The sequence below is a fragment of the Myotis davidii genome, unplaced genomic scaffold, assembly GCF_000327345.1.
Source record: "Myotis davidii unplaced genomic scaffold, ASM32734v1 scaffold69, whole genome shotgun sequence".
Lineage (NCBI taxonomy): Eukaryota > Metazoa > Chordata > Mammalia > Chiroptera > Vespertilionidae > Myotis > Myotis davidii.
This window is the reverse complement of record NW_006300363.1, coordinates 3,525,536-3,545,016: the sequence shown is the minus strand read 5'-3', so window position 1 is coordinate 3,545,016 and position 19,481 is coordinate 3,525,536. Positions and strand designations below refer to the sequence as shown.

General features: G+C 50.5%; 2 protein-coding genes across 5 annotated transcripts in view; one reads left to right on the top strand and one right to left on the bottom strand.

Moving 5' to 3' along the window:
• TANC2 (tetratricopeptide repeat, ankyrin repeat and coiled-coil containing 2) overlaps positions 1-7,030 on the top strand; it is a 228,796-nt gene extending 221,766 nt beyond the window's left edge. The window contains exons 23-25 of the mRNA XM_006776730.2: positions 319-465; positions 3,029-3,129; positions 4,693-7,030. Of these exons, the coding sequence (XP_006776793.1) occupies positions 319-465; positions 3,029-3,129; positions 4,693-6,652 (2,208 nt within the window). The 3' untranslated portion in view covers positions 6,653-7,030. The remainder of the gene's footprint in view (positions 1-318; positions 466-3,028; positions 3,130-4,692) is intronic.
• Positions 7,031-14,970: 7,940 nt separating this feature from the next.
• LOC102756542 (cytochrome b561) overlaps positions 14,971-19,481 on the bottom strand; it is a 24,317-nt gene continuing 19,806 nt past the window's right edge. For 2 of the 4 annotated variants that reach the window (XM_015572440.1, XM_006776729.2), the window contains exons 2-6: positions 18,830-19,041; positions 18,024-18,122; positions 17,736-17,839; positions 17,092-17,249; positions 15,510-16,901 (exon numbers count right to left, since the gene is read on the bottom strand). In XM_015572440.1, coding sequence (XP_015427926.1) covers positions 16,709-16,901; positions 17,092-17,249; positions 17,736-17,839; positions 18,024-18,122; positions 18,830-19,028 — 753 coding nt within the window. In that variant the 5' untranslated portion in view covers positions 19,029-19,041 and the 3' untranslated portion in view covers positions 15,510-16,708. Of the gene's footprint in view, positions 15,466-15,509; positions 16,902-17,091; positions 17,250-17,735; positions 17,840-18,023; positions 18,123-18,829; positions 19,045-19,481 lie in introns of those variants that run through there. The other 2 variants (XM_015572441.1, XM_015572439.1) reach the window with 2 other exon arrangements.

Genomic DNA, 19,481 nt, shown 5'->3' with positions numbered 1-19,481 from the left:
TGTTCCCTGGAGATCAGGTCAAGAGAAAGCTCCTTTGAAAGAGAGAGGTCAGTCCCTTAGGAATCCATTTGAGAAGCTGGTCCCAGGCCTTTTATCACATGGCTTTGTTTCTCTGGCTTGTATCTTGAGTAACCCCTTCAACCCTTCAACCGAGCCTTTCTTGCCTTTCTGCTCTCATGTTCAGGGCCAGACCTACTCTCGTAAGTGGCATTTGGGAGGGCTAACTCTTCATAATAACTGGAGAGAAGAAGGGAGTGGGACCAAACTTAGCTGTTCAGCAGACCAACTTTGTGTTTTGCCATCTTGTCCTCCCATTAGAAAGGTAAAGTAAAGGAGGCTGCCCAGCGCTACCAGTACGCTCTGAAGAAATTCCCTAGAGAAGGGTTTGGTGAGGACTTGAAAACCTTCCGGGAACTGAAGGTGTCTCTTCTCCTCAACCTCTCTCGGTGTCGCAGGAAAATGAACGTAAGTCCTTCTCATCCCAGCTCCTTTCTGCAGTCCTGGAAGTTGACAGTCCAAGTCATTCACTAGCCTTTACCAGGCCCCTGATCCTTCTCTGGCCCATTGGAACTCGGTTGTCCTTCACAGAGCACTGACATTTGCAATTTGAAAGAAATCAACTCTTAAGTACAATCCATATCAAACTGTAAAGTGAATGCTGTGGGCACTTTATAGGTTTCTGAGTTTTCATAATTCCCACTGAAAGTGATTAAAAAACTGTCATCATCCTCCCCACCCCAAAGTCAACTTTCTGGTCGTTGGGAAAATGTGAGAGCAATTGTCACTAAAATTCCAGCTGCAATTAGTTATGAATTTTAATCATTCCCTCCCTTTGTAGAAGGCCCCCGAGTCACGTATGGATGGGCTGGAAAGAGGACTCAGGACCATGAACTTAAAGATTTAATTTCTAAGGCTAATCTTGAACTTTTCACTTCTACTCATCTTTTTATCCTAGCATGCCATGTCCCTTCTTTTTGCAGATAGAATCTTAGAACTCTTCCTGGTCCCTTATTATCTCCCAGATAATCCTTGGTCCTTCTTGCCTGCTTTGCAGATAGTCTCTGATGCCCTCAGCAACCTTGACATGCAGACACTCCAGGGCCAAGAACCCTCTCTCAGATACTGGGAATAGCTAAGATCATGTCAGGAGTCTCTGACATCCACCAACCTGAGGTTTCATAGTTCATCAAGAGATAGAAATAATCCAAGCCAAACAGGAGTGTTGGTCAATAAAGAACTCAGCTCTACAATAGTGAGATTTCAGCTCAGTGGCAATGGTTTTGCTATCAATACCAGAAAGATTATTTGCATATATGATCTTCATATCATCCATCTAAAACTTGACAATGAAAAGAGCCCTGATACAGCTTGGGTGTCTCAGAGGACACAGTTAGGATCCTAAGAGGCAGACCTGTCCCTGGTGCTAAGGAGAGTGGGGCCACTAGAGATTCCCATAGGAGAGAGTAGGTGTCTTAGGGGGAGGCAGTGAGGTTCTTAGATGAAACAAGAATCTTCACCAGGGTCTCCTGGGACAACAGCTAGTGAGAGTGAGACAGAGCACAGAAGCTGCTGCCACCCTGCTGGCTTCTCTTTGCCTAATAAATAGTATACTTCAAAACAACAATCTTACCAGACATAACAGTCTCAAAAGAAAAAAGTAAAGGGTAAGGTTGGAAACAGGGATAGAAGACAACCTTGCTAAGATGGAATACTTTTTCTCTAGCTCCACGTTTGTTCAGAAATAATCACCTCCCATGAGCAGAACTCTGCTTAGCACCTGAAGTCTGTCTTTGGTAGAAAATTGCCCATCCTTTTTTTTTTTTTTTTTTAACCTATGCCCCGGGGCCTTTGTTCTGGGCCTTGTTTTCTGTATTAGGAATCACAAGTGTAACCAGAGGCTACTGTGCTGTGCTTTGATATTAAAAGAGAAAGGAAAAACTTCTCTTTTGTGTAAGGCAGTGGTTCTCAACCTTCCTAATGCCGCGACCCTTTAATACAGTTCCTCATGTTGTGGTGACCCCCAATTTCGTTGTTACAAATTGACATAATTAAAGCATAGTGATTAATCACAAAAACAGTATGTAATTATATATGTGTTTTCCAATGGTCTTAGGCGACCCCTGTGAAAGGGTCGTTCGACCCCCAGAGGGGTCGCGACCCACAGGTTGAGAACCGCTGGTGTAAGGGTTAAAAACTACAGCTTTTGCCTCCAGAGAGCCTCTGTAATAAAGAGATGAAGTGATAGCACGGACAGGGTCCTCTTTTGTTTTTTTCACTTTAAATGTTTCCTAAATAAGGAATCATTTAAGAGAAGAAACAGACCAGAGAAGTCCTCTGAAATAAAAAGGAAACTACCATTTACTGAGCATCTACTTTGTGCCAAGAACTGTTTACAGAGCATTCAAATGCTGTATTGCTCTTATTCTACCTGTGAAGTAGGTGTGCATAAGAAAACATACAACACATTCTGAAAGGTCACAAAGCAGACCAGATAATTGAACACTGTCCTTACTCCATCAAGCCAGCGCAGACCTCATCCTCTTGGATTTCACTTATCCCTTGGAAAACCAAGGAATAGTGGGTGTGGCAGGGAGGAGGGAGATAGGGTGAATTTCCATGTGAGGTGTAGGCGTGTGAATCATGGGAGGTGATTATTTCTGTGTGTTGGCCTCACTCATGCGTGTGTAATGAGTTCAGGTTTCCAACTTCAGGCACTTCATTGGGTTGACATTTGGCTTCTGGCCTAGAAAGAACTTTGTGAGGAAGGCAGAAAGAAGGCAAATTAAAAGTATTTTTATACTTATGGGCAGATACATTCCTATGAGTGGTTGCAGGGCCACACAGGGCAAAGGCAGAAGGAACTTTCAAGCTGTGGGCCACATGGCTAAAGCTATACCAGGCATGTCAGAAATCCCAGGTATTCCATCCATAAGTGTCAAAGAAATGTACATATGATCTGTGTTATTCCCAAGTTGTCTATTTTTCATAACTCTTCAATGACTCATTTGCACACCTATTGTAATGACAGGATTTTGGAATGGCGGAGGAATTTGCTACTAAGGCCCTGGAGCTGAAACCGAAATCTTATGAAGCTTACTATGCAAGAGCAAGGGCAAAACGCAGCAGCAGGTGAGGAGAGAGAGAGAGGGTAAAAAGCAAGAGGTCTCTTTTCTGAAAATCTGGCCAAGGCAATGTAGGCCATCCTGGGGCATATGTACCCATGTGTGTCTATCCCTGAGGACTCGTAGGGCCACGCTTTGGGGATGGCTCCCATAGCAATACTCAGTTTAAGGTTGGCAAGTCTTCCGGGCTGTGGAAATCTAGCGCATTTTGCTTTGGGTGAAAAACGTCTTTTTCATGTTGGAGAGTGGGACCTTCTTTCAAGAACCCTCTGCCATCTCTCAATCGTGTTAACCCCCAAGCAGGTAGCATAAGGAGACACTGGTGACTTAGGAAGAGGTCACTTAGCGACATCCCCTCGACCCTTTCAGAGGGAAAAGTAGGATGGGTCACGTACATCACAGGCTCCTCTTTCTTTTCGTGTAGGCGTTTGGGGAATCCCTGGATTGTTTAGTCTTCCTTGGGGGGCTCCCCTCAAGTCTGGTGGCATCAAACCTCTTTCTTACCTAAAGCCCTACCACCCACACCACAAACTCGTGAAGACAGGAGGCCCTTGCTGCCAGGATTGAGGGGACCCACAATGGACTCCATCCCTCATGCCCATCTGCTGTGGTTTGGCCAGTGGGCAGGAAGGGTCCCAGAAAGACCTAGAACCTGCCATCAGTGATCTTCGGATAACTTGTCCCTGTCCTTGATGCCTCCTGCCAGCATCCCACCCTTTTCCCAAACTGCATGGGAAAGAACTGCTTCAGGCTCACTGATATAACCAGGGCGGGATGTGGTCCTGGAAGTCAAACCCGGGATAAGTCTGTGGCGACAGTGGCAGTAATACTAATCTTAACTAGCTCTTCAGAAGCTTGACTGTCAAGTTCTCTTTCCCACCGGATAATTCCTTCCCCACAAATCAAATGGCTCCTTTTCTGGGCAATATTAATAGAGAGAATGGGAAATCTTTGATAGTTCACGTCCTAATTTGTAAATTAGAATCTGAGCTGCCTAATCAGCAAGCCTAATATCTTCCCAGCTTTGATGTAGCAGAATGGAGGAGCAATAGTGCTGTGGGATGAGGGGTAGGAAGGGCAGAAGACAGAGTTCTTGCCTAGGATGAAACAGGCCTGAAACTTGGAGCCAAAATATTAAGAATATAACAAAAAAATTCTGCTGGATCAGCAAGATTTTTAAATATCGTAGTTATTCTTTTATTCCTAAGCTAATTGACAGTGACCCTGTAAATGACAACCCCACCCAACCCTCATACTGCCTGGTGTGCATTTGGGCACTAATAGAATCTTCCTGAAGGGCCTGGCTGGACTGACAAAATGAGGACATTTCCTCACTAATCCCAGAGAGGCCAGAAGGAAGATGGAGGCAGAACGGGTTAGAGAATCATTCTGGACTCCTCTAGAATGACAGCCTACCTGTTTCCTTCCTTACAAATTAAATAAAACCAAAACCCCCGACTCTGACAGATGCTCCCACAGTTCTCTGAAATAGTGACCATGTTCTCAGCGCTGGGTGATTCCTGTTGATTCAGAATAACTGCAGTTCCTGTGTTTACATTGTGTTAAGCAGACAGTTTGCAGCAGCCTTAGAGGACCTGAGCGAGGCCATCAAGCTGTGTCCAAACAACCGTGAGATCCAGAGACTCCTGATGAGAGTGGAGGAGGAGTGTAGGCAGATGCAGCAGCAGCAGCAGCAGCCACCGCCACCGCAGCCGCCTCAGCAGCAGCTACCAGAAGAAGCAGAATCTGAACCACAGCATGAAGACATATACTCTGTGCAAGACATTTTCGAGGAAGAGTACTTGGAGCAGGATGTTGAAAATGTTTCCATTGGCCTCCAGACAGAGGCACGGCCCAGTCAGGGGCTCCCGATCATCCAGAGCCCACCCTCCTCTCCAGCCCACAGGGACTCCGCCTACATCTCCAGCTCCCCGCTTGGCTCTCATCAGGTTTTTGACTTCCGGTCCAGTAGTTCTGTAGGTTCTCCCACTAGACAGAGCTATCAGTCCACCTCACCTGCTCTTTCTCCAACTCACCAGAACTCTCATTACAGGCCTAGTCCACCACATACTTCCCCGGCTCATCAGGGTGGATCTTACCGCTTTAGCCCCCCTCCTGTGGGAGGGCAGGGCAAAGAATACCCAAGCCCTCCCCCTTCCCCTCTCCGAAGAGGCCCTCAGTATCGGGCCAGCCCTCCAGCTGAAAGCATGAGTGTCTATAGAGCCCAGTCCGGCTCGCCTGTGCGCTATCAGCAAGAAACAAATGTTAGTCAACTTCCTGGCAGGCCAAAATCTCCATTATCCAAAATGGCCCAGAGGCCCTACCAGATGCCTCAGCTTCCTGTGGCGGTTCCCCAGCAAGGGCTCAGGCTACAGCCTGCTAAGGCCCAGATTGTGAGAAGCAACCAGCCCAGCTCTGCTGTTCATTCAAGCACTGTCATCTCCTCAGGGGCCTATGGTCAGGTAGCCCACTCAATGGCTAGTAAGTACCAGTCTTCACAAGGGGACCTAGGAGTAAGTCAGAGCCGACTGGTTTATCAAGGGTCAATTGGGGGGATTGTTGGGGATGGGAGACCTGTGCAGCATGTCCAGGCCAGTCTGAGTGCAGGCGCCATCTGTCAGCATGGAGGGTTGACCAAAGAAGACCTTCCACAGCGACCTTCCTCAGCATATCGAGGTGGCATGAGATACAGCCAGACACCACAGATTGGACGTAGTCAGTCCGCATCCTATTACCCAGTCTGTCACTCAAAACTAGATCTGGAGCGTTCCTCTAGCCAACTAGGTTCCCCTGATGTGTCGCATCTAATCAGAAGACCTATTGGTGTCAACCCCAATGAAATCAAACCCCACCCACCAACTCCTAGGCCATTGCTGCACTCCCAAAGCGTAGGCCTTCGATTCTCTCCATCTAGCAATAGTATCTCATCTGCCTCCAACCTAACACCTACCTTCCGGCCATCCTCCTCGATTCAACAGATGGAGATCCCACTAAAACCCGCATATGATAGGTCATGTGACGAGCTGTCGCCAGTGTCTCCCACTCAGGGAGGTTACCCCAGTGAGCCCACCCGATCCAGGACCACACCATTCATGGGGATCATAGATAAAACAGCCCGGACTCAACAGTACCCCCATCTTCACCAGCAGAATCGGACCTGGGCAGTGTCATCAGTGGATACCGTTCTCAGCCCCACGTCTCCAGGCAACTTGCCTCAGCCTGAGTCCTTCAGCCCACCATCATCCATCAGCAACATTGCCTTTTATAACAAAACCAACAATGCACAGAATGGCCATTTGCTGGAGGACGATTATTACAGCCCCCACGGGATGCTGGCGAACGGGTCCCGCGGAGACCTCTTAGAGAGAGTCAGCCAGGCCTCCTCCTACCCCGATGTGAAGGTGGCTCGGACCCTCCCTGTGGCTCAGGCATACCAGGACAACCTGTACAGGCAGTTGTCCCGGGACTCTCGACAAGGGCAGACATCCCCGATCAAACCAAAGAGACCATTTGTGGAGTCTAATGTTTAAAAGACATTTGTTGGAGTGAGACCCCTATGTTTTCACTGCACATTTTTAGGCTTGGTTTCCACATTTGAGGTAGTTCTCTAGCTTAATTTCTCATGTAGTTTCTGTGTGGTGTTCAGAGGTGGCAGCCCACATGCTGAAATCCTTTGCATGCAGCCGACTGGGAAGCTGGCCTCCAGTGAGCCAGGACTTCAGTTTCTCTTGCTGTGCCCAGCCACATGCTCTCTCCCTCTCTTCAGATGCCAACGAGGAGATTGTTGTGCCGTGTGCTTTAACCCAGGGAGATCAGACACACTGGTCAGCTTTTTCCAGGAGACAATCGCTTTCACTGATGTTCTTGTTGGTTGTGTAAATGTCTTTCTCTTTTTTTTTTTTTAACAAAAATAAGATGTTCTTGTTCATTTTCTTCCAGGAACTTTGTAAAGAGTGTGATGCTCCCTTTGTCTTTGCACTCTAACCCCGTGTTTTCCAGATAGCCAGCCCCAGTGCATTCTGGTGCCCTGGTCTCCCCTACTGCCAGCTCCCTGCAGTCTTCAGGTCTTGAGTGTTCCTGTAGGTTGTTGCTGGTCTTCCTGTGTGGGTGAAAGGATCAAAGAGAAAGAGAAGAAATGTCTGTTAAATTAGAAGAAAAAACACACAAATGTAATTATTTGAAGTAACCACTATATTTATTTTCCAAGAAGTATTTTAACAACATTTTAAAAGCAATCAGCTTTTTAAATATTTTGGTCAGCCAAGAAAATTGGGTAAGAATCATGGATAATTTTTAATAATTCACTGAAAATTATTCTTTAGATGTTTAGCCAACAATTACCATTAAAAACTACTGATTTTCCATGGGTGAGGGAGGAAATAAATAAATATGTAGGAAGAGAGAGAGAGAAGGAAAGACTGTTCCGGATTCTCATTGAAAGGCTGTAGGAAATCTTTGGAGAAATCCCCCTTCAGATCCTGAGCATCAGATTCCACAAGAAGTAAACGGAAGATTGGCTGGGGCAGTAATCCTGTGAGGTGGATCGTCGCCTGGAGCTAGCCTGCTTTACTGGCCCTCTTTTTTAAAACCCAGATGGTATTTAGTGAAGAAATTGGTTCTTTGAGAAACAAATTGAATTCTCATGGGACTAAAAGACTTGTTCCCAGAATTTGCACCCAGGGCCATTGCAGTTTGTGCCAGATGTTGTCTCATTCCATTTTGAGATCTATAGTTTCATTACCTATTGTTTCTTTTTTTAGGTAGGAGTGTTCGGGGAGTGATATTTTGAAAACCAGGCACCACAAAGTGTCTCCTTTCAGGGTGAAGAAGGCCCCCTTTCAGCCTGGGTGGGTGTATATGAGATACCAGGTCTTCTGATCCAGGCACCCTCCACCCACCTGGGTCTCTTGCTCAGCTGTCCCCTGAGGGGCTGAGGCCAGCATGGGATGAGCGGCAAGAACACTGAAAGCCAAAGCCTTAGCATAGGCCCGGTCCTGAGTGCTCATCAGTTCTTAGAGTTTAACCTTCTAAACAAGTCAAACTCAACAAAAGAGAATTCGTTCTCTGTTATGAGGAATCACTGCTCTTGTTCGAAAAGGGCTACAGGTAGGGCAACTTCCTGAATAAAAATTCACATGGGCTCAGACCAGTTTGTAATAGTAAGTGTCCTCTGAAAGCATCGCTCCAACATGCTTGAAGCATGAAATTGAGACCAGAAACACTTCTTTACTAATTTAGATTCTGCCAAATAGATGGACCCCCCTCCGCCTGCAAGCCTGAAATAGGCCGGGACTTGACCCGATGCTAGAGGCAACAGCTGGGCTAACTCAAGACCCAGACTCTTTCTCTGATGCCAAAGGACTATCTGCTCAATGACAGCAGAGTGGGCATCAGCCTCTCTCTTTCTCTCTCTCTCTCTCTCTCTCTCTCTCTCTCTCTCTCAACCTCTCAACAAGAAGATGAAAATGTACAGCATTAGTACAGCCTACAGCTGGGAGCCCAGCAGCCTCTCACTCCCTCATTGTCCAGGTCTTAACCCTGTTGGGCTTTTTGCATCTTATCCTTTTTAACCACCTCTCACTGAGGAGCCGCTGCTACATTTTGAAAAATTTCTCAGTGTCTTAGAAAAGTGCCCCTGCTTATTTGGAACAAGACACATACATCTGTACTCCCCCCTGTCTAGGTGGGTGAACAGGTTCTGTGATTTTATAAATATGCTACTTCTCCCCACAGTCTCTCTCTCGGTTTTCCAGGATAAACAGGAAATTTTAGGGTCTGTGTCTCATTGGGCAGAACACCTAAAATGTCGACAAAATACAATTTGTTTTTAGCCATTGGAAGAGGGAGTGAATATCACTACTGGGCGCCAGTTGTTTTTGCCTACAAAATGCCCACTGGACCTGATAGGGGAGGAGACGGAGTTCTTCCTTATAAGCAGACTGCCTGTGCCCTGTTTTGCTACTTCACTGCCATGGGATGATCTTAGTACTGTACCTGAGAGTTGCCCCTCTCCCAACAGCATTTGCTGAATCGATGTCTGGCTTCAGGTGGGGCAGTGGGAGGGGGATTTTTCACATGAAACCAGTAAGTTCCTCTCATCCTGTGCACATCACCCTGAAATGGAGACGGTGGTGACCAACTTCAGCTTATAGGTTGTACGTTCCGTTTGCCCAGAATTCTTGCACTAATGGGTTTCCATCACGTCATGTCTATAAATGGGTGCACTTTACTGTTTGAATTTGTGACTCTAATACTGGATATTTAAATGTGAGTACTGTCTTCATTAGAAAGTAGCAAAAACGCTCTTGTCTTTTAGTGTGTTTTTCAAGGAAAAAAAGGAAAGAAATCAAGCAGTGGATCACAACATTTATAGCACAAGAAATAACTTGTATATAAGCATCAAAAAGAGTAAGAATTTTTAAATACAAAAACATATTTGCAGTGATTTTAAAGTGCTTTTCCAGCAATGTTCTTAGGGACTCCTGAGACATGGTTACTTTATTTACTGGATCAGTAAGGCACACAATTAACAATTAAAAATTAATGTTTATTTACAAAGTAAAGGGAAAACCTGTGTAACATGAGAATTTGGCATGGACAAAATGGAGACCATTTTGTATTTGCTGCTGTAGCTTGCCCAGGTCGCAGGCGTGCACTATTAAAGTCCCAAGTTAATAGAGCACAAGCCCTTCTTGTTCTCCCATGTGCCCTCTTTTTAGATGTGTTTAACTTAAACTTGAAGGCTCAGGAAAATTCCACTTATTAGAATCATGTACAGTACCCCAGGTCGTTGTCCAGAGATACAAGTTGGCTGATTCAGTTAAGCCTGGATTACTAAACACTCTTCCTAAATTATTGTAAACAGAACAGCTTAGAGAAAGATATTCTTAGTCCTTATATTGTATAGTAGTTTATGAAACCCTCTCTAAATATTGGTATTTTTGTATTCCAGATATTTACCCAATAGAAAAATTAATTCGTATCTAATTTCATATCCTTAAGTATTTTCCTTAGATTTTAGTCCTAGACATTGGGTTCTGTGGATGTCACCTTGCTTCACCATACTTTACCACTAGGTGTCACTGTGGCTCCGCACCAGGCTTGTCCAGTAGCAAAGAAAGGCAGCATCTCATCCAGGGGCTGCCTCTAGGGCAGCAGGCTGGCCCATAGCTCCGAGGGTTCAGGAAGGGAGCAAAGGTCTGGAAAGGGGTCTTCACACATCTGCGTCGGTTGTGAAGATGAGCTCTTTGAACACCCTGCTTTGGACCTTCAGCCAGGCAGAGGCTGGGAGAAGGTTGGCCAGAACTCCCTTGCTCTGGTGGATGGATGGGTATGTAGAAGACCCCTTCTTCCCCATGAGCACCCATCTCAGTCCCTCTTGGCCTCCAACTTTTTATTAACTCCAGAAGTGTCACAGTTGGATGGTTTGATTCAAAGATAGTTATTTTTCTACTGCAGAAATGCCTTGGACAAAACCAGTTGGTCTCTGAATCTTTGCCACTAAATGGAACAGTCTCTCCTGGGGGGTCAGGATGTGCCTACCCCTGTCCCAGTCTCACCCACCCTGCCTCTCTGTCCCTGGGCTGCCCACTTCCCAAGCTAACCTGCAAGGCAGCCTGCTGCTGCTCCCGCACGGAGGCCGGAGCTGCCCTGTTGCATGTGCATTGGGAGGTGTGGCTTTTTCTCCTTTTCCTTTAGGAATTCCAGACTGACCATCTACCATGACTAACAACAATGAACAAAGGGCTTAGGGGTAAGAGCTACCTACAAAGACGTGTCATGGAAACCTTCACCATGCAATGCCTTGAACTCAGCTCTGGCTGCTCCCAAGAACAGGTGGCTGGCTGGGGGCCTGGACACAAGCACAATGGGGCTGGTGGAGCCATGTGCAGTGCTACTTGAATCACCACCGGGTCTTCATCAACTCCTTTTATAACAGACCACTCAAGGGCTGAAGTGTCGGTAACCTGCATTTCGGTGTCCAATGCCTCACAGCAGCTGAGCCACCCTGAGATGATGTGGCCACATGATGGCCACAGTCAGAGCTTTGAAAGTCAGTACCAAATGAACGCATAATTGGACACCAAAAATCAAGTGTTACTTTCATGTTTCCTCACCCGCCTCATCTCATTTCTTCATGCTGACTCTGTGATCGCTCCACTAAGCTGACCCGTCAGGTTCTAGCTGGATGCATGTCCTAGTAGGCGCAGGCCAGCATCGCTTGTGTTTTTTCAGACAGACCTATTCTGTGGAAAGGAAGGGGCCTAGCTGGTTTGTTTTCCTAGCACTTGCTGGCTGGGTTTTTCTTTTGCCTAATCACTAACCAAAACACTTGGTTAGGGGTACGCAGCCCAATCCCTTCTGTCCCTGGGACCAGACAGAGTTAATTCTGGAAATTTCAGTACTTGAATGTACCTGCCTTATTGTGTACCCACTTAACTGGAAAAAAGTTAGAAATGCTGGCTCCCGATCTCGCCTTCATTCCCAGGTGGCTTCGGGAGTCTGTAAGTTACACTTCCTGTTCTGGCTTCGTTCCTGTTTCCTTTTGTTTTCCTTTGGCTGATTCCTGCCGAGTGGGGCCGGCTCCTGTCAGGCTCAGGATGGGGCCGTTCTCAGGCGTGGCCTCCCTTCCGCACAGCACAGCATCTCCGTCTCTGTTCTGTCTCCTCCAAATCCAAGATGGTTTCAATTAGTACAGACATGTACAGTCTACAATTAAAGAGTGATTTGTACTAATCTGATTTTGATTCTTCCTCCTTTTGCTGTCCTTTCAAGACACTTGCTGGAAAAAGCTTTAATGCACTTAGTTTCCTTTAGGTTTTCTATAACTCGGATGTAAAGGACTTTCTCTGTACAGTATATATTATCCAATGCATGTTTGTTCTCTATCCTGATATATTGAACACCACACAGTTGTGAACTCGTGCCGTGGGGAGTCCCACACCCACCAGAGGCGTCTAGCCCCCCGTGTATAAGGAAGGCATTTCCTTTGCTGTACTTGCTTGAGCAGTTTTATTGTCTGTACATGTGAGCTGTGTGAGATAGATGTGAAAAGTTAAGTGAATGCATTTTCCTGCCCATGTATACAGATCGCCATCTGTACAATGAACTGTATGTATGAAAGCAAATGTACTTATTTATAAATGGGTAACCCTTGGAAAAACATGGCGTTGTGGTGCTTTCTCCTTCCGTGACCTCCCCACGCAGCGGGCTCAGGCTCACTCTCCCTGAGGCCTGCGGTGCCGAGGAAGCTCCTGAGGACGACTCCACAGGTTAAGGCGAAGGCCAAACGCGAGATGATTTGGTTGGTCTCCTGCGAGACCTTCCGAATCGCCCCTCGGGCTGTGCTCACTGGGTGAAGTGCTTGAGCACCTCCTTGGAGTTGGACACTGATAGGCCCTGGAGAACCGTGGACAAGAAAAGGCCGACAGAGGCCTGTCCGCCGAGGCCCACCGCGTGTGATGAGAAAGGGAGGCTTTTTCTCCAGTGGAAGCGTTTTTCTCCAGCCACACCACGCGAGCCCTGACCTCGGTTCATCTGAATAGCCGAGGTGAGGCTGCACCCAATCCAGCTACCGTCCCAAAACTGCAGGCTGCAGCGACCGCCAGTTAGAGCTGCAGGGTTAGAAGCTGTGCCCGAGGGTGGGGGCAGCCCTAGCTGTCCCAGGACTGGCTCGGTGAGCACTGGGAGCCCACTGCCTCCGGTAGCTTTATATTTTTTTCAGAAATCTGGCCGAAAATTCCAGTCCTCACCATGCAGACAGCTAGGCAGGTGCACTGTGAATGGAGAGGCTGCAGATTTCCTGAAATTGGCTGTGGAGACATTATCTTGCTTACAAAGTGGCCAGCACTGAGTCCAGCCACCTTTCCTGCCTAGCTCCTACCTCTTTACTTCAGGGACAAGCAAGGAAGGAGACCACTTCCTCTAGACACCGGATCGTGCTGAACAAACATGCCTGCTGGGTAGCAACTTCCATTTCCCCCACACGACCTACGCTGGGGAGCAGGAAACCAGGGGTGCCCCGCCATCCCGGCCTGGACACCAGGACTGTCGGGAGAGGAGAGGACCCGGAGGAACCACCTGCTCGGTCTGAAAGCCATTCCTGGGCAGCCAGTTAGCTCATTAAAAATAAAAAATGAGTCAGTGGTTGGCAAGAGGGGGAAAAGCCTTTTAAGGATGCCTGGGATATTGGAAGAAAGCTGAAGGTAGTGATTCCTAAAAAGCTAATTCTTAAAAAGGAACTTACCCTGAACCTGACTAAAGAAACAGCAGCAGCAGCAGCAAACAACAAGGTCTTTGTCGAGTCCCAGAAGTCCCGAATCAGACCGTCTTCCCCGTATTTTCATTCCCCACAAGCGCCCTTTAGCAGCTCCTGTAGCGCAGTGCCCCGCTGCACACGGCGCACAAGGTAGCCAGACCCCCTTCCACAGGCAGAGATGGGGGGCTGCACGCAGCGTCATTCCCTCAGCTTTAAAAATGGGAGCCGGAGGAGTCTCAAGAAATTTGGGAACTGAGTCTGTCTGTTCCCAGGAAGAAGGATGGGCGTTCATAACAAGTGTATTGTGTCTGGAAGGCCCTGCGGTGAAAGGGACGGTGAAAGGGGAGGTCCCCCAGAGGCCATGTTCAGAGCCTGTGGTGCTGGGCTGTTCTCGAGACACTGTGGACAGGGACTGTATAGGTTCTCTAATTTTCTTCACGTAACCTCTGACAGATGGCATCATTCTCTCCAAAATGCAAATGCAGACCTTGAGACCTTAAACTGAGACAGGCCAAGGTGGGACTGACTCAGACCTGCCTGCACGGGTTCCCTATGCCAGGCTGCCCACTTCTCAGAAGGTGACCCACGAAGCAAGCAACCTGAACAACTGCAGGAGTAAGGGCAGCAGGTCAAGAGGGACGCTTGCTGCTTTGTGCTCCTTTGGAGAAACAACTCTGCCAGGGTCAAGAGGAGTCACGGTGGCACCTGTGGGGGCTTCCCGGCCCTGTGAGGAGGTGGGTCCCTCCTGAGGAGGTGAAGGAGTGGCATTGGAGGGAGGGGCATTACCCTGTCTGGATCCTTTGAATGTTCACAGACACAGAGACCCTGAAGTCTCAGGGGCTCCCACAAAGGCCAGAGAGAGAGGGCACACTCACAGGTGTGGTGCCTCTGCCCTCGCCCAAGAGCCCGCAGCCCTGCCCCTGACTGAGCCCAGCTGTGGCGTGTATCCCGCAACGTGCTTTGCATACTTTTAAGCAAATGAAGGTCCACAGAGAACCGTGATTTGGGAGACTCTTCAGCTGCATAAAAAACAAAGACCTCTGCAGCTCTGGCCCAGACACCACACTGAAAAGGAAGGAACTGTTAGGAAGAATTTGAGTCAACAAAGGACTATTTACCACATCAGAGGGGTTGCTGTAGGGTCCCGTGGAGTGAGCTGCGTCGTGGAGTCGTTTTAAGTGCTTTTCAGGAGCACACGGTGTATTCCGTCCAGTGAGATCCCACCCAACACTCCCGGAACCTCTGTTCTCAAGGCTTTGCTCTTAAGGAATAAAGAGGCATATTTTTAAAAAGAAAAAGGTTAATGGAATACTGGGGGGAACTTCTTGCTGAGGCCTTTATCAGCCCCTTACAGCTCCACCGTGCAGGCCACTCAGGGGTGAGAAAGGGGTTTCCCTCATCACCTGGAAGAACCTCCCACCAGCCGCGTGCCTGGGCAGAACCGGGCTGATCAATATCATTAGTCATGACCTGTGTGCCCAGCCTGGGGACATCCTACTTCTCTCCACCCGGCAGAACCGCCTTCACGTACCTGACTGCCAAAAGCACGGCTCCTTATTGCCACAATAAATGACGATAGCAGGCGAGACATCTGCTGTGAACATTTATTAAATCACCTGTTGCATCGACACGACGTTATATTTCACAAAAGACTGGCCACAGGCAAATACAATAAACTACGAGGGTCAGCTTTCGGGGGCTTTTTGCTCCTTCGTCATCCAACATACACTTTGGCAAACAGACTGGTTTACAGATTTTCCTTGCAAATCCAAGGCTCCGTTTCTCTGTGAGGCATTCGGCAGGGGAGATACAGTTTCCTTTGGTAGTTTGTCTAAGGTGGAGTTTTCTCACATGTAAACATTGACTACACAAGCGAGTGCCAGGTGATGAAAGAATTGATGAGGCTGGGCCCCCACTGAGTGCACAGTCTAAATGAGCCAACACCCTCATCCAGGCGAGCTGCAGGGGAGGCGGGAGGGCGCTGGACCACAGCCACCCGCTGAGAAGCGGCCTCGCTGGAGGCACTGAGTATCAGAAATCGGAGCAGTAGAGGAGACTACCCCCTTTCTCCAAGGCAGCATGTAGCTGTGAAAAAGGTAACGGTTAAGAAAACACACGCTAGATCTGGAAATGTTATTAACGTCTTCATGTAAGTAAACCGTGTCTGTCTCGAACTGTGTCATGCTCCTCACAGCCCAGAAAATGAACAAAACAAGGAGAGAACACTCGCCAAGTCCAAGTACAAGATCGATGCTCTAATCACGTTATTTCCAGACTGAAGCCAAACAGTGACTCAGCTAACAGCACAGCACATGTGTGGGGTTGGGGGGTTACTGTGATTCCGACTCAGTCCCCACTTCCTGCAGAGATGGGCCCTGGAAGGTCAGGGCAGATGAGGCTGTCCTCCCGGGCAGAGCGGGCAGCTCCATCGCCCCACTGAAAGGGAAAGGGGGCCGGAGGAGCAGCTTTTCATTGATGAAAGGGTGGTGCCCTCAGCCTCTGGTCAGAGCAGTGCCTGCCTGGCTGGTGAGCGTGGACAATGGGAGCCGCAGGCTGAGCTGCAAGGTAAGCCACCACCCACAGCAGCCTGCGCAGGGCCCTCTCCCTCCTCTTCAGCCCCATCCCCTCTCCCAGCAAAGCCATCCTGGGGCCAAAGAGCTAAAGAAGGGAAGGCTCGAGAGCACAGCTGGGCGAGAGCTGTCTCCAGGGCTCCCAGGGGCCGGTCCCGCCCCTCTCCAGGGGAGCCGCACTCTGAACACCCACATAGTTTACAGATAATATCACTTGCTCCACTGCCAAACACCAGGCTCATTCGGACCACGTGTCCCTGCAGGCTAACGAGACTCCTGGCTTGAATTCAGTTACACAAAGCAAGCCTTGGCTCTGCCGGGCCTGTCGCTGAGGCCCAGTTCCCCCACAGCCCGAGGACTCGGCTCTCACCCACTGCCTCTACTGGGGGAGCCGCTCTCCGACTCCTTCAGGGGTCTGAGCTTCTGCGATCACCCAAACGCCTACTCAAAGCTTCTCCATTTGAGGGGGTGATGGGGACACAGGGGCAGGGGCTGCGCATGACTGACAGGGCACTAAAGCATCAGTGAGGAGGGGGAAGCAGAGGTGGCCACGCCCTACAGCCCGGAAACAATTGCTCAAAGAGGCAGGCTGCCCCACGGTCCCCACCACTCCGGTCCCCACCCGCTCTGCCCAGCATCCCGGGAGCCAGGAATCCTGAAGGCAGCCCCCGAGGCCGTGGGAGAGACACCGGTGATAACGGGGACCAAGGAGGCCCCACACTCAGGCCCCGCCACCCCCGCAGGGCCTGAGCAGCCTGTCACTGGGAGCTGGGGCTGTCGCCCTCCGTCAGTGTCTTGAAGTCCATGGAGAGGGCTTGCTCTTCGGCCTGGGGGGGCCGCTTCCATTCGGTTCGAGTCAGGATGTAGAGCACGACCAGAGCAAAGCCGGCCAGCAGCAGCCCCAGCACGTTGGCCAGGACACCCTCGGGCTCAAACGTGCTGTACTTGGTCCTGCAGGGTCGGGGTGGAAGGGAGAAGCCACCCCGGGGTCACCATTAGGCCACATGCCATTCACGCCTGAGCCAGAAAGATGCCTCGTCCAAGCCCAGCCCCTCCCTCCCCCACCCGGAGAGAAAGCCACTGGGTGGCTCACACAGAGAGCTGGCTCAGATGGCAGAGGTCCAGGGGGTCAGGCACTCACCCGAGTTTAAACAGCAGCGCCTCCTTCAGGCCCAGCAGGGCTGTGCCCACAGACAGCAGGAAGATGGAGGCGCCAAAGAAGATGTGCAGTGGGCGATAGCGGCTCCGCAGAGAAAACGAAGCTCCAGGGAACAGGAAGAAGCTGAAGCCCACCAGCCACTGGAAGGGACAGCGAGGAGGGGACCACGCTGGCCATCGGCTCACCAACCGAGGACACCAAGCCGGACGGGAACCCCTCACCCCCTCACCCATCCACTGGTTTCCTCCACCGTCAGAGTGGAGGGCGGGGAGCAGCGAGCACTCGGGGTAAGGTCCTGGCCTCAGGCCTGGTCCCCTTCGTCACTCCTGCACGCTCGGAGGGCTGGGCCTTGGCCAAACTACATGGGTGTCAGCTGGAAGGGCACCGGGATCCAAGGCCCCTCACCCCTAAAATCCTGGCTTACACCCATCTCAGAATCTGAAAGCAGCATCCAGCTGTACTACAGGACTTTCACCTGAGGGCACACACCCTGGACAATGGGGCCCGCTGAGGCACACGCACTATTTTAGCCCCTTCCTCCCCACTCCTCTGCCCGCCCCACCCCTGGCTCGCCCTGCCCCCTGTCCCCCCCCCTCCCCCACAGCTGTGGGGCAGAAAGGACTCACCTGCACAACATAGAGAACAAAGGCAAGGATGCCACACCAGCTGTGCAAGCTGTACAGGTCAGCATAGCCCTTCTTCCGGTGGTAGTCGAACACTGCCACCAGGCCTGGACGGAGACAGGGGTCACGTGAGGATGGGCCAGTGGGGGAAGGGAGAGGGCCAGGTGACCCAGGAGAAACCTGACCAGCCGGGACTTCCGGGACTTCTGGGCTCCCGTCCCAGCACCCAATGTCCCCGCCCCGCCTGGGACGCCTGGAGGCCGGGAGGCAGGGCTGTGCCCGGGAACTCACCCACCAGGGCGATGATGAAGGCGAAGCCGTGCAGCAGCCCGTGCAGGATTTTGGTTGTGCGTTTGGCCTCGTTCCTGAAGACGCGGTAAACCAGCAGGGCTGTGGGAGTGAGAAGCGGGGTCAGCACCCTCACGAGCACCAGGCCTTCCTGCCGGAGCAGCAAGGAGACACCCGTGGCTGAGAGTTGTTCTGAGTCAAGGGCTGGTCCAGGGACCCCAGCCGCAGGAAACGGAGGAGAAAACTGGCTCCGTGGGGCCCAGCTGGTCCGACACCTTCTTGTCGGGCGTCCTGTGTATCCCAGGTTGAGTGTTAGGTCCATCATGCAGTCACACGGAGATGCCCCGAGCCTCTGAGCTCCCCTTGTGGCTGTGAGGGTCCTCAAACAGTCCGATATGGAAGCCTGATCAGATATCCACTACTTTCAGCAAGCAGGGCTGGGACCTCGCTCCTACCAGAGAGAGGACTGTCCAGCATTCCTCACCCCGCCCCACACACACTCACTATTCCGCCAACTTCAAACGGGGCCACAGAAGGCAGCTCAGCGCCCAGCCCCGCCCCTGGGCTCCTCCCTGTGAAGCACGCACACACGTTGGGGGCTCCTTATTGAAGCCGCAGGTGGAAGAGCCGGGACACGTTGGAAAGGAGGAGACACCAATGGCAGGGCCCCTGTCTGGACTCCCAGGGTCTCCAGGCCCCTCTCTACCTGTCTTTTCTAGAATCTTAGATCTAGCAGCGAGAGACCTCAGGGGTGATGGGGTCGCAAAGCACCTCTGTGGGAGCGGCTCCAGGGAGCCCACAGGACTCACCGTCTCCCTGCAGGAAGACCAGGCCTATGACCATGCAGAGCGGGTGCACGTTAAACTGCAGGGCGCTCTCCCAGGCAATGCCTCCCCGGTACAGACCCAGCCAGGCGCCGGTCACCGCCACCACCGTGAGGCCCAGCAGCTGGGAGAAAGCCACACAGTAGGACAGCCCTCCAGGGCGGGGGCTGGCACAGCTCTCCATGCTGAGGCGGCAGCTGCAGGAGAAAGACAGCAGAGCTCAGGGGACCGCCACAACCTCCAAATGACACGGCCCGGGACCCCCAAGGTGCCCCCCTGCTGCCCCCCACTCTGCCGCCCCACACCCCACACTCTGCTAATGTGCTCACCAGCCTCTCCCAGCCCCCCTCCACACCCACCCCCCACTTTCTGAGAGCAGCTCAGTGGGAGTGCCAGCTGCCCTAACAGGAGGGAGCTGTTAATAACACACACTGCCTACAGTAAAATACAAATAAGCAAAAAGAAAACCTACAAAAACTCAGCATTTTGATTTACATCCTTTCCTTCTAGAAATATATATACATTCTTTTATAGAAACAGGATCACACCAATTTCTAACCTGCTTTTCTTTCTTTAATCCTCACCTAAGGACAATCTCTTATTGTTTTGAGAGAGGAAAGGAGGGAAGGGGGAGGGA